Source organism: Dermacentor silvarum, chromosome 4, assembly GCF_013339745.2.
Source record: "Dermacentor silvarum isolate Dsil-2018 chromosome 4, BIME_Dsil_1.4, whole genome shotgun sequence".
NCBI classification, from domain to species: Eukaryota; Metazoa; Arthropoda; class Arachnida; order Ixodida; family Ixodidae; genus Dermacentor; species Dermacentor silvarum.
Window position 1 is genome coordinate 66,304,447 of NC_051157.2, and position 14,704 is coordinate 66,319,150.

General features: G+C 43.4%; 2 protein-coding genes across 2 annotated transcripts in view; one reads left to right on the plus strand and one right to left on the minus strand.

The window, feature by feature from the left end:
- The window catches only part of LOC119450184 (PAS domain-containing serine/threonine-protein kinase), a 75,702-nt gene extending 71,189 nt beyond the window's left edge, over window positions 1-4,513 (minus strand). Inside the window, exon 1 of the mRNA XM_037713562.2 lies at window positions 4,380-4,513. Coding sequence (XP_037569490.1) covers window positions 4,380-4,405 — 26 coding nt within the window. The 5' untranslated portion in view covers window positions 4,406-4,513. The remainder of the gene's footprint in view (window positions 1-4,379) is intronic.
- Window positions 4,514-9,851: 5,338 nt separating this feature from the next.
- The window catches only part of LOC119450185 (uncharacterized), a 58,213-nt gene continuing 53,360 nt past the window's right edge, over window positions 9,852-14,704 (plus strand). The window contains exon 1 of the mRNA XM_037713564.2: window positions 9,852-10,335. Within this exon, the coding sequence (XP_037569492.1) occupies window positions 10,260-10,335 (76 nt within the window). The 5' untranslated portion in view covers window positions 9,852-10,259. The remainder of the gene's footprint in view (window positions 10,336-14,704) is intronic.

The window sequence follows — 14,704 nt, forward strand, 5'->3', positions numbered from 1 at the left end:
CACAATGGCGCATTACCCGGCGCGGTTGATGGTTTTGCGTACGGCGGTTGCTTGCACAGCGGGTAGGTTCCCGGGCTACCACCGCTGACCAATGCGCTGTCACACGCCCAACTCAGAAGCAAGCGCGTGCGTGTCGGAGCTAAAAGCGAGGAGGGAGGAGGTGGTAAGTGGCTCGCAGAACAAAGAAATGTGTGACGAAAGCGAAACGCGCAGTCGAGAGTGGCATTCTATTGCTTTCTTTCTTGTTTTTTGGCTGTCTTTGGCAAGCGTTTTCTTGCATCGCGGACAGTTGGCATGTCTAGCCTCAATGGACGAAAGGATGACAAGAAATGAATAAGATAGAGAAGAAGGAATCCTGCTTTGACTGGGCACAAACAGACGGTAGCGAGTGTGTACGTAAGCAAGGAACGTAGAGATACAAGAACGAAAACCACACAAGCAACTACAGGAGAGTTCGGCGCTGTAACCTTATAAAGAGGCACAGAGGGGTGAGCCCCAAAATTGCGGTTCTAAGCGATGACAATGATAGCCCAATAACAAAAAATAAAGAAACAATGATTAGGTGAACAAAAATTACGAAAACGAAGTAGACGGGTGAGGCGGAAGAAACATCAAAGAGAGCAATGTAAATCCCTCTCACTGAGAAAGTGAGTACATAACAGCACATAAAATATGCAGCTCAGGAACAGAGGTAATTCCTCAATAGCTTTACAGCTTGACTTAGAGTGCAGTCAAGGTCTCAGTGGGACATCCACAGTCACTGGCCAACTGCTAAGCTTTACTAAGGAAGCGAGCTATTCTTGGAGGTGTACTGCAGATGTATGATCAAGGACAAATTCAATATGATGTTCACGCAGCAGACACTGGGTGGCAGAACGCTCACACAGCAAGATCAGATGCATTGTGTGCACGCATAATTACACACGCCTGCAACGAGAAAGCACAGCGTACACTCATTCTCCTGGACTTCCCACTTGGCTGACTGAGCATAATTAACTAACAAAAGTTTAAAAAGTAAATTGTATAAGGAAATAAGCAGAGTAGATGTATACATATTAAATGCAGACATTATAGTTTCTAACTATAATTTGAACAAGTGAGAAAACAATTCTGTCATAGGGAAACTGGAAAAAACGACCCATGGGGGTGGGGGCAACTGTTCATGTATTGTCCGAAAAAAGTATTTCGTTGTGTTGTTACAACATACAATAGACGTCATGTGGTCAGCAACATCATAGCCACAGGTTACCATGTTTCGGAACAAAAATTGCTTCAACATTTTCAACAAGCCTTCACTTTTTAACCCGAGCCTATAGTTCCACCTATTACTTCTGCAAAATTTAAGTACTACATTCCATGTGAATGGCAATTAATGCGCAATAAAGCTATGAGAATTTACAGTTTTCAAAAATCTAATCGCATAAAAATTTAACTACAAAACTGTAGTTACACCCCCAAACCGATTCGGCATCTTAAATAAATCTTCAAGAAAATTTAAAATTCAGTCAACCGATATGATGTAGTGGTCACATCTCTATGACGTCAGTATGTAATGCCCATAAAGAGCCTAATTCTAAAGTAGAATGAATGTCAATAAGACATCGGCTACTTGATATTTGCAAAATATATGCTAGTAGGACGTCCTTTAGATGTAATGAGACGTGGACTAATGGATCATACCTGGATGTTGATAGGATATCAGTGGTTCACTGGGATACATGTATTAGGAGCAAACACAACGAAAACAGTGCACTGGTTAGAGTACCTTGTACACCTTGCAGTCAGGAGGGTCTATGCTGAGTAAAATACATGTACCGTCAACCAAAAAAGTTTACAGACCACGGGATCTCATAAGACGTCCAATTTCCGAGCAGCCTGCAATAGTAGTCAGTAAAACCGAACATCACAATGTTGTTCACATATACTGGTAGAAGTTGTAAATGCAAATACTAGGCTGTGATTGTGAGGCCGCTCGGAAATTGACGTTTTCTGAGATACCGTGATCCGTAAACTTTTTGGGTTGACTGTACCATTTTGTACAGGTCACACCTAACTATGATCTATGTACAAGACATGCATGACTGTACTGAATGCAATAGGGCATACAAGAGGTTATACTAGGATCAAGCATACGACAGCTGCTATGAAAATTACATTATTGTGACCAGTTCCTTGATGTTGCATTGAACATAGCAGGAGGCTAAAGAATTGGTGTAGGTCTGGAGAAAGGCAAAACTGTACCATGATTTGCTATATCTACAGCCAATATTGCATGGAGTCCTGCAGTTTACAAGGACCCAATGGTGTCGAATATAGTCAGTTCTTTCACATGTGTGTGCAGCTGCATAATGCTAACAAACAAGAAAATAGAAGAGTAGGAGCCATTCGTTGTTATAGTTATAGTTATGTTATAGTTATAGCCCTTACTCAGATGCTGAATTTTTTCATTGTTGTGAGAGGTCACAAAATGTCAGATGGCTTCTTAGATCATGATGAATTTAGATTTTGTGTTGTGTGGCCCAAGTGATATCTGCATTTAATATGATGGGCCAGGGTAACTATGGCCACAGCTGAGGTTTGTTATTTTGTGGCCCAAGTGATCTCCTGATATCGCACAACCTATGATCGCGCACCACCTAAAGAAAATTAGAGGCCGAGGTAACACTGATGTGGTTTTTTCAGCACATAAACTAATCAGCTTGTGCAGGAAAGCAAGACCAGAGAAGAAAGAAAGTGCTCTTAGCTGCCAAGTAACACACAGAAAAAAGTTTCGAGAATTGCAACACTGACTATATATTCACATGCCCTTATCGTGTGGAAAGTATTACAGCCGGGCAGATGCATTAATGATAGGTTGCGTGAACACAAAAATAAGGTCGACAAAGTTGCATCAGATGAGTTTCTCTCCCTTCATTGTAAGCAGCATCATTGCTCCCCTCTCTATGAGTCAACAACCATTACTGGTAGAAGTAAACCATCATTGGCTCTCTCTGATAAACAATTGAAATTTTTGCGGATGCCTTAAGATATCACTGTATAAAAACATTTTTTGACTTTGAATGTTTAACTGTTCACGAGGCTGTGACTCATGATGGACGAGTATCAGTAAGACATGGTCTTCGATAATAAACAGAAGTTAACGCCATGTGGATCCCTTTGTGTGTTCTTTTGTCCTGTCTTTTACTCGCACGACCGTAAACACTTCAAGATGTTAGAAAGTGCTCATCCCGTCTTATTCTTTCTGTGTCGTCGTTTACTACTGCGCTGCAATTTTCTTACATATACATTACTGCCTGCTAGCCTGGGGTTCGGTGTCAACAAACTTTACAAAAATAAATAGGTTGCAAAAGAGCTGTCAGAGCCATCGATAACCTTTCATTCAGCAAGTCAACTGAACCTTCTTTCTCTGGACATAGCTTTGGATCACTGAAGTCTTCAATAAGAAACTTGTTATCTACATAAGGCAGCTGATCATTGAAAACAAGCAGACATTTGGAACTCACTATCCTACAACTACTTCAAAGTACCATTTCAGGTTTATGCGTTTTTAAATCGCGTACAAATTACGGACTTTGTTCAGTAAACTATTCAGTAAATGATGGCTGCTGTGTTATTCATTGTTTCTTAAATTGTTTAACATTGTGTTGTACTTTTGCTTTGTTTAGTCACCTACTGCTGGTGTATGTCTTCTTGTAAAGTATAATTAATCGGCAAGGCGTACGTTAGGCGCTTGTAACGCCTTTCGCCTGTGGTTTACTAAGCTCATGTAGTGGCTAACTGAAATCAATCAATAAATCAAATCAAATATATAAAATTTCTCCATTCTACGTCGCCCTCGCCGCCCACGTCTTTCAAATTTCTCTGACAAATGCTCTTACGCTCTCATACTCAGTAAAAGTCAACGTCAAGACTTCCTGCCTGATATGCAGCTGTTATCAACGCAGGCGTTATCTCATATATTTAACAACGCTCCTCTATTTGGCAAGAGGCACTAAAGTGCTAAAGTTTGGCTGCTCACAAGACATGCGTAATTCGAGTATATTCGCAATCAAAAGTTTAAGATCTTGGTTAAAGTACAATACGTAGTACAGCCGGTCATACAGCCAGTGGCAGTCATACAGTGACAACTAAGTGACAGTAACGCAGCGGCCAAACTGACCATGACAGGACCTGTACCCTGTAACGTCTTCGCAGATACTTAAAACCTGCGGTGAAAGTTAACGCGCCGAGATGCAGATTCATAAAGACGAATAGGACGAGGAGACGGTTACGACCACAGCACTGGTGCAGTGGGTGTGGATAATGTGTCACGGCTGAAAACGGTTTCCGGCAACGTTTCGCGCTTCTGAACAATGACGTAAATAGGTGACACGACTTACGGGTTGTTAATTCCGTCTGTCTTCATAACACAGCATCGGCGATGTGCGAAACGCCTCCAGAAATTCTCTCGACGTCGGCCGACAACCCGTGAAGACTTGCCGCGTCAAGTTCGAAACAACGGCCCGCACAAGCCCCTTCGTGTACACTGAATACACAGTAATGCATTTCGAATATGTGAATGACTACTTTTGCCGCCAGAGGTGCCTGTACCATTAACGATTATTAGACTGCAACTGACCGCTTATGTGTACACCAGAAATAACAAAACTTCAAATGAACAATACATTTATAATAGCAAAAATTGCGTGTGTAAAAATAATATAATTTTGGACTTTGACCTGTTTTATAAAGTGGATTAAAAAGTTGTTCTTGCTTATGTATCACTAACGGTTGCAGCGCCAAACTTGTGTGAAGCGTCAGCCGTTCAACAAAAGCGCTGGCTGAATGCAAGAGTTTCCTACCAAAGTTGTTATATATACATGTAAGGTGTTTATTACGATGCGTTTGCTGTCTACGTTGTTCCAGTTTTGCTCACGCTGATTGATCATTCAACTTTGGCTTTCTTTATGACTCACGAATTACCTCTACAATTATTGAAGCTCCTAGTTTAGGGCGTCGTCATTGCTGGATAACTTATTAGGTCTGGTGAGGCGACATTAAGGAACATATATAGTATTATTTTGCTTTTGAATGCGGACTGTCCCGAATGGATCTGCTGCAGGAGATGCCACGGTTGTTGCGCAAAGGTGCCAGTTCCTGAGTGAACGCACAAATTGGGTGACTTTTGCTCAATATCCCGCCAGCGAATTTCGACAATGCAAATTACTGTTTTGCATTATCATCATGCTTACATTCCTTTATATTGACCCTTTTCGCGGAGATCCCGTGGGCGCTGCCATGTTTGATCACGTGGTGACGCGTCCATTGCTTGCCTCAACTGTCTCCGTTGCCTTCTCGTTTACAATGGAAGTGTATGACGCCGGCGCGGCTTAGAAAACCTCTGTTTTCGGAGATATCGTAGACGGTGACTAGGTGGACGACACAAAGCTTTGATCACAGCTTCAGAGAACATGCAAAAGCGCTTTCGGAGCCGATTAAGCTGTGTCCAAACGGCGCAAGCAGCATATATGGTGCTTGTTCTAAATGCGGGGCTAAATATCTATTCCAAACTATCCAAACATTTCGCTCATGAATTCAGTCAGGATTAGTGTGTTTTGCTCTTTGTTCTTTATTCGGTAAGGATTTTGAACGAGTGCATGCTTGTCAGTTTCTGAATCAGTGAAGTTCCTCGGTGCGCGACTACTATCTGATTATTTTCTGCCTAATCGCTCGCGGGTGTGCTCAGTTCCGATAGATTTGTTCTTGCTGCGCACAATTAAGACTTGAAACGTAGCTGTTTTGTACATTGTAATACCTTGTAGCAAATATATATTACAGCTAGTAACTCGCTTAGTGTTGCGGACCGTCACAAGACATTCAGCTTTGACCATTCGTACGCCATCGGCGTAGTCCGTCATTTATTGTGCGTATACAGTGCGCATATATTCAAGTGTGCGCCCATTCACTTATTCTTGATACGTCGGCGATAGAGTGGGCGTAAGTTTTCCTGCCATTTGGGACAGATGTGTATAGATAACGTGCGCGAAACTTACTATGACAGGAAGCAGCGCTACTCCCTTCGTCATTGTTTAACGAGTGGTACTCACTCTTGCCGACGTTCTGGGGATGAAGCCCTTTCTTTGAAGGTTAGCTATACAAGGCTGGTGGATGAGCAAATTTCTGTATCCTCGAGGAAAGCCGTACGTCACGAAGTGCCGGTAACACGTTCGGACAGTTGCAGCAGCGGTCCGCGAACTTGGCCACACAGATTCATTCTATTCCTTAACATGCCAGTCACTATTTTTCCAGCCAACTACTGCACACGTCTTCCATTCACATGATTCAATCTAGCATGATTGGAGCACAGTGTGTTAGCGAAAACTCAGTTGCATTTCCGATAGCTGATCGCACAGAAGCAAGGTAGAAGCGGTAATGATGGTTTCGTATTGGTGCGCGGTCTCTGAGGAGAGGTATGGCGCGCCACTGTGAGCGCCATCTCGTTTCTCTAAAACAAACTGCTCCGCGAAAAGGGTCAATAGAATACATGTTTGACTACATACCTGTCTACACCACACGTGGTCTGCACTAATCACGTTCAACGAGCGTTTGTGGATGTGCTGTTCCATTGTTTGATCACTGAAATGTGAAGGTTCACCAAATACCTGAATTCAAGCACTTATTCGTCATTTAAAATATTCTCAGTTGCCCCGACGCCCAGTTGAGATCGGTATTACATGCATATGTAATTATGTATCAATTCAATGTATTTAAAAAGCTGAGAACCCATCTTGTCGCATTTCATTCATACGCCAACAAGCATAACTATTTTTATAATAAGCATTTGTCAATTATACTTTTCACACTTATTTCTAATAGGTTGTGCAATGAACCGCCGAAAATAAAATCATATGACATTTACAGAGCTTTTCTTTTTTTTTTTTTTTTGGGGGGGGGGGGGTGATTTCATAATTACGCTTTCAGAATTCCTCAGAGCATTGGTTCATTTGTACAGATACATGCCTGTTTTATTTGAATGCCAAAAATTTTGGTATGGCGAAGCTAAATTTAATAGCACTAAGTCCAACACTAAATTTAGGTTACGAGAGCTGGCGTGACACGTACCTACGTGTGTTGAGAATTATTTACATTAATATATATATATATATATATATATATATATATATATATATATATATATATATCAATTTAGTTTGCCTAGAAAATGTGGTCTATATATAAGTTAGACCACAATCTCTCCAATCTTTTCTCCACAATTCTCCAATCTTCTTTTTTTTTTTTTGAACTTTGCACGCATTATTAACCCCGCTAATAATAATAACTGGTCAGTACATGCATGGCATTTGTGCCATTTGTGCTCCTCAGTATCAACGTTGGAGCATTTGTCGCTCTCACCGAGCTTGCAAGCTCCTTCGATCACTTTACGCCTATCGTAAACTGATTATATGTCCTACATTTCCCACTGAGTCCTTTTACACCGATGTAATAAGGGGAGTTGCCGTAATAACGGCTCTCGTACGTGCGGCGTGGAGGCGGACGTACATATATGATCCTGGCATGCTGCTGCCGCAGACGCCGCGGTGATGAGCAGGCCGTCGGAATGAATGGGAGCATACGCAGTAACTCTAGTCGGAACCGGGCTGCCAACGCCGGCGGAGGTGTATTACGTACTAAGCTCGGTTAAATGAATTGCACGTGATTTTCAAAGTCTTGACTTTGCAATGAACAGACTCCCTTCAGATCGAGGGTCTTCTTAAAGCGAAGTTTTCTTAGCGAACCCTCACACAGGTTCACAGCCTTTCTTGACCGTAGGCATGCTGCTGTCTTGCCGAATAGGCGCGTAGCATGTGCGCGTCGGACCACGTTCGCGCTAGAGCACGTGTGTAGGGCCAGTTTGCATTAGTCCACGGTCTAGCTAGTCGACGTCTCGCAGTGTGCATTGCATTCTGCTGCTTGCATTCCGGCTTATAGATTGCAAATGGTGTAGCGCCTAAACATTGCATCACATTAATTTTGTTACCGGTATAGGGCATATATCTAACTGAACATTGCATGACATATTACATGTTACACGGATGACAATTAAGTTAATATCGCATTTAATTTATGCCATTTAAATAACCGCTTCACGAGGGGCTTTGATTTCAACATGTGCGTCAGACCTGCATATCTTTATCTCTGTTTTATTACTATCAGTTGCTTATTCACGCTCGAGGCAGAACGGAAGTACGCGTTCCTACTTGAACTTGAAATGGACCCATCAGACAACACATGTATGTATAACCAGGAGCCCACGGATTTATTTAAAGGTGGCAATCAGTGTGTATATGATCGAAACACATTTTCCAAATAGTATTTTAGGCTGCGCATTGGCGGCAGGTTTCTAAATTTATTTACTATAGTCGGACACAATTTTAAGTCTGCAGTGAAGCCCCGCCCACGCCCTCATAACCACCAGCCATTGTTCCTCCGCGAGGCTGCAAATAGTTCGCACTTAAAAATTTCCCTGTTACCTAAAGGAGGCAGTAACCACAAAAGACTGTCAGCCCTTCCACTGCAGTGGAGATGGAAGACAAGCGAAGCTCTACTATGGTGGGAATTATGTATTTACAATTATGGCTTAAGATGTGATGGTGTAATTGGTTATTTGAGCTATTAAAGAATGAGAAATATATATGATCCGGTGGTTTTCATTTATTTAGTGACCGCAGGTACCATGGTCTTATGGTCGCTACGGTACACCGCCATAGGGTGTACGGCAAAGGTTGGCACGTTCTTCATAAACACGTCACCAACGCCGCGCGCGTTCGGTGCGAACGCGGGCAAGAACGGCGCCGCCGTCGACAACAGTTGTGCGCGTTGTGTGACCGCACACAACCGCTATCAAAACGCTGGCTACGTGACGGTGGCGAGTGAAAGCGCGCGTCCCTCGCCCTCGCGTGATTTCACTCACACATACAGCATACGACCAATGAGTTTTTTTTTTTCTATTGCCGGACACGACCATCGAAGAGTGAGCCCTTGACAGCTTCGCTGTAAAATAAAATTATAAGCGCGTATTCTTATAGGTTTTCGCTAGTCTACTATAATGCAACGTACAAGCACGACAAGTACAGTCGTATCAAGTACGACGCCATTTTGAAAAGGTCGCATGACGATACACGGACACCCCAGGCGCCTTTCTGCCGTCGCCGTGAGGTTCCGTATAAAGTCTACGGGCGATAAAATCACCGCCGCGCGCCATATGCTCTACGTGCGAGTGTAAGCGTACGAGGGTGAGCCTGCGATCGTGGCTCAATCGCGCACGCAAGGGCGGGAAGCGGGGAGGAAGCGCCTCGTCTTCTAGTCGCGCGCACCGCTCCGGAGGGAGGGGTGCGCGCCACCCCGCCGGGCCGCAAGGGTCCGGGGGAAGATGGGAGGCCGCATACTACACTGCGCGCTCCCGCCCGGATGGCTATATCTTGAAAGACATCTGCGGCGGGGGCAGAGTCCTTCCTCCCTGCGCTGTGTTTTCGCGGCTTAGTTCGCGTTGATGTGAGCGGCGGGACGCCGCGCTTACTCACTACAGCTAAAGCTATCTAGTACACTGTACTACAGCGTTCTGACAGCGCGTTTCCACGGTCGAGTTCATGTTCACGCCATGCTTGTTAATTTCGTATGCCTATGTTTACAAGTTTATACGGCCGATAAAACAACTATCATTACTTCGTATATCAATGCTTCGCCTTCGGGCGAAATTGCGACTTTTTTTTTTTTTTTTAAGAGCACTTCTCGTAATGGTTCTGAGAAGGCTGAGAAAACCGACGCGAGATCGCAACAAATACGTTCAGAAAAGGCAATCCTGTAGACTACTTGTGTTTGCTAAGTTGTATGGCGCATTTACAACTTATTTGAATAAATGCACTTAGTGTTTGTTGCTGCCATTTTATGTTCGTTTGGTGAAGCTGTCCCTCTACATTGTAATTCCTCCACGATACCAGAATCGAAACTATTTCGTGCCGCCAGAGGTGCCTACACATATCGTCGAACCATAATGGCTGCCATTACCGAGAATATTACGTACAACCAGTACAACTTAGTAACGTTGAAAGCCGTGCACTAATTTCCATTTTATAGTGAATGTGCCGCGCATTCCAAGGCAATTTTTAAGAAACCATGCTGCCGATATAGTCGTTACAGTTTTCATTAGCAGCAAACTTTAGAAAGGCTCAGCGCGGCCTGACATCCGAGAGACGGCGAAGTACACTCGATGGGCTTATAAAATGTATGTAAACATTTACGCTAACGTCACAGACTATGCTGCAGAACCTTCCGCGCCTGCACAGAACCAGAAAGAAGGTACGTCCTGACCGATCTTCCCACCAACTGCGCTCGCCCTCTCACAGCCAGACTTGCCAAACACACCGACTGGGACGCCATGTTGCTCTTTGGTGCCTGCCCCGAGTAAAAATGTGGTTGCGTGGGTTGCGTTAACGCAGGTTATTTCATTGCTGGATTTGTCCACGGTCCTGCTGCCTTGCTGACAAAGCTATCAAATAAAAATTTTATCTCCCTAATCGTGGCAAATATACGGTAACGGGTAACGAAGATTTTATGAGCACCAAAATATTTTGTGGTGAATCAGACTGTCCGTCGTGCGCCGTAGGTTTTCACATTTTATTATGCGCCGGTACTGCTTTTCGCGTTTTATCGCGCTGTACAGAAAGTTTGTTAGCGGCTCGTGTTCCAGAAGGCATTTAGGGCTGGTTTATTTTGAAGTTTCCTGTCGCACGTAAAATAATCATTTCTTGTAATGATCGAGATGTGACCCTGTCGTGGAAGTGTTTCGTCCTCATTGGAGTTTCTGACTGGACCTTTGCGGCGGCATAGTGCAATTTGGAATGTGTTTCCTACCGCGCTTGCTCTAACTTAGGCTGGACACCTTTCACGTCTGCAGTGAAGAAGTTGATATATCTAGCATCGTAGAAGCGGAACATTCCAATAGGATCGTCGGTGTATGCAACAGTTGATCGTGCAATAAATCACTTGGAGCGTTACGTTTGGGCGCGAAGGTGATGCTGACTGTTCCCGCTCACTAACAACGTACTCATCAATAACAGAAACCTCCGTGTAAACATCACTTCCTTGAAAAAAATTGGGGCTGCCTCATAGGTGACTTCGTTCGTCCGCATTAACCCTGCCAGGCCCGATTACTGTAGAAGCACACAAACGTTATCGTAGTCACATATTAGAGGCTTCCTAGAAGTCCTTAAGAACGACGTAATGTTATATTTCGTCGATAATCTGCTAGTGATGCTACCTGTATCACAGGTGTCACAAGTATGGTTGGCACTGTGAGAGAGCCAGGAGCCCCGACCCTACACATCTGGCAGGCTGTGGAGTACAATATGTGCGCCTAAGGGCCTTTCACCACCGTTACACCTTTAGGCAAACAAATGTAAAAGAACTGCAGGATGTCTGGATTGTCGCGCGAAAGATGCAGGAATATATATTGGTGAAACTGCAAGAACATCACAAAACATTGGAGAAGGAGAATACAGCAGCAGGAATATATATTGGTGAAACAGGAAGTTACAAAACAGTGGAGAACGAGAATGCAGCATATACTTTTCCGAACAGAGTTGACACGCTCGTGTAAATTGCTGCGCATATTATCTAAATTTTCTTCACTGCTCGTGGTGTTCTGGCCAAGAATATACTTGCACCATCTTTCACATTATCCTTTCTTATTTTGTGTCACAAATACTGTGGTAGTCAAATGATGGCGTACAGTTCAAGGTTTTCCCAAATTTACTACGTCAGCAATAAACTGAAGCCACGAAATGCTTTATCATCTGTGTGGTATAACCGATTCAGCCTGTATTTAGTGCTCAAAGTAACGGGCCCGCAAAGATCCTGTGGCACCGAGGGTCCTACTTTTACTTTAGTTCTTAGGTTGTGAAAAAGCATGCTATCATTAGAAATAACTGCATAACACTGAAACCAAGTAAAGGCATTTGGAATCACTATAATTTACAAATTCACATTAACAAATAATGATCATACTTGTCTACCTTAAAAAAATAATTTCTAGGGGTTTTTTATGCCGAAATCACAATATGATTATGACGCACTGGATTAATTTTAACCACCTGGGATTCTTTAACGTGCACATAAATCTAAGTATGCAAGCATTTTTGCATTTTGCCCCCAATGAAATGCTGCATCATGGGCGGGGTTGAACCCATGAGCTCGAGCTCTGCAGCATGACATGTATACCTTGAGCATTCGTGGAATAGCTAATGCAGTGATCACTCTGCTGTGATCACCAAGTCCAACTATATTCTAACGTCATGTGATTGTTGCAAGCAGTACTGACATTGTATCTAAGGATACATGAACTGGCATATGTGTGGCAAATTTCCATGTACTGCATGTCAAATCTGAACCCTACATTTTCATTAATGTAGTGTGTCGTGCAATATACTGGGCACTGTACTGTGACCAATGTGCACCACCGTAATATCCCTCCTTTTAAATTTTTCTATCCCCATCTTCCTAAAAGGCAGGTGTTGTGCCTTGGTAGTTGCCAGCCTGTTCCTTCTTTGTGTCTGTTTTTGTCCAAAATGAAAAGTAATAATTAGTTCGCAGTTTTCTTTCTTTGCAACCTATCCCTGAATACAACATTTGACTAGTTTTCATATGAAACTGGGTAGCTTGAGTCATTGGGATGGGACCTTGGATGCTTTGCAGGTCATAGTCCGTTTTCCCTTGCAAAAGTTGTAATGTTACATTTTGCAACCATCTACTATGGAGGTTTCAATGCCCGGCACAGTCGGTTATGCTTATATTTAAAGCAACCGTAAAGGCAAACAACAAGCTAAGCTTGAGTGGTAAAGTACTGCTTCAAAATGTCTTAAGTATTGCTATAAAACAGAAGTTCTTGTGAGTTGAGAAAATGATGTAAATGTAGGACAGTATGGTCTGCTGCCACTGGTACATGATGTCCTGTTTAATGAATGGTTAATAATTGTCAAACACTGATGACCATTTTGTATTTCAACACGAAAGCAGATTAAGTTTGGTTGCTTTTAGGGGAGCTTTCTACAAACGTACCTGTTGGTGCTGCCTTTCCACATTCTCTGCACTATTTGCAGAAATGTTGCACCCTGTCCATGTGTCTCTCTGACTAAATGCAGGTAATAGTGCATGACAGACCATGACCTCTGACACGTTGCCAATTGCGATTCCTGCATTGTGGGGACCACAATGAGGGGCATTATTACAAGCTTTCAGAGATTAATATTTCCTGGCATATGCACACAGTCAGCTGTGTTTTAGTTTCTCAAGCATTGCCTTCGCCCTTGTGACATCGCTGCGTCTACATTTCACCGGTACACTCACATGAACTGCTGTTTGCTTTTGGCATACAGAGAGAGCTCTTTATTTAAAAAGAGAGCGGTTTGTCAGCATATAAGTATTCACCTACATGCTACTCTTCAAGGAAAAGGGAGAAAGGAGAGAAAGCTTGTGAACGGTATAGCACATAAACTTAAAGGGGCCCTGAACCACTTTTTGTCGAAGTGGAGAAAAACATTTGAGGTAAAAATAGGCTATTTCAGAAATACTTTGCCGCAAAAAGTAATTTCTAATGCGTTCAGCGGAAGTGGAGTTATTGGAAATCAAACACAGCCTCAGCTGTGCTCCCCCTTCCTTCTTCAATGCTTGCACTGCGAAGGCTACGGCGGAGTTGGGCGGGGCCACAACGCTTCCACCTTCAGAACTGTCACTGTGGCGCGCAGTTTAAGTCTACGATTTTGGTGTCTACGCCGCGCATAGCCGCGCTAAACGTAAGCCAAATGCGGTTGTCCTCAGAGAGCCGCAGTGCGCTTAGCCAGTACGCTTAACCGACCGCAGCGACAAATAGCAGCTGCGTATTGGAATGTGCTTTATTGCACAATAAAGCACACAGAAGAGAGGGAGGATCATGGCTCTGTTGAAATAAGGGCGTCTGAGAGAAAGGTGACTTCTCGCTCCGGGCTTGCGAGCTCCACGCACCGCGTACGTCAGCAAAACTTAGCTGAGATGTTCACAGCAGCGTATGCTACCCATGGACTACGTTATTTCACCAAGCCCGAGGGGTGGTTCAGGGCCTTAAGCATGGCATGTCATTGAGGTTGTGACTGGTGCGGTGCATAAACATTGCATGAGATTACATCTTGCGTAGTTGACAATAAAGACAATTATATGCACTGTATTTCGTTTTATAGCGTTTAATTAACTGCTTCAGAAAGCTTCGCTTCACTCAGATTCAAACATGTACGTTCTATCTGCATCATTTTCTTTGTCATGAATCATCCTTTATTGTATGGATTTGGTTAATCAGTGTTCCTGCACTTCAAATGATCAAATAATTTGCCCTTGCTCTGCCATCTGTTAACCTGTTGTAGTTACCCGAGTTGGTTTAGTGGCTGCCCAAGAAAGGCAGTAGTGCCATCTTCAACTGCCAGACCAGGATAAAATTTTCAACTGCGAAGGTTTCGTCTGGGGAACCTATACAGGTTTTTTTCGTAGCTTGCTGGCTACTTCGGGTAGATAAAAATTTTCCTTTCACCCTCACTGTAGAGCTTTAATGATAGGAAGTGATTGACAATGATATGTGTTGAAGTATCGTATACTGTTCATTGCAGCAGGTTTAAATTGTGGGAGCTGCGGTCCCTTTGATTGT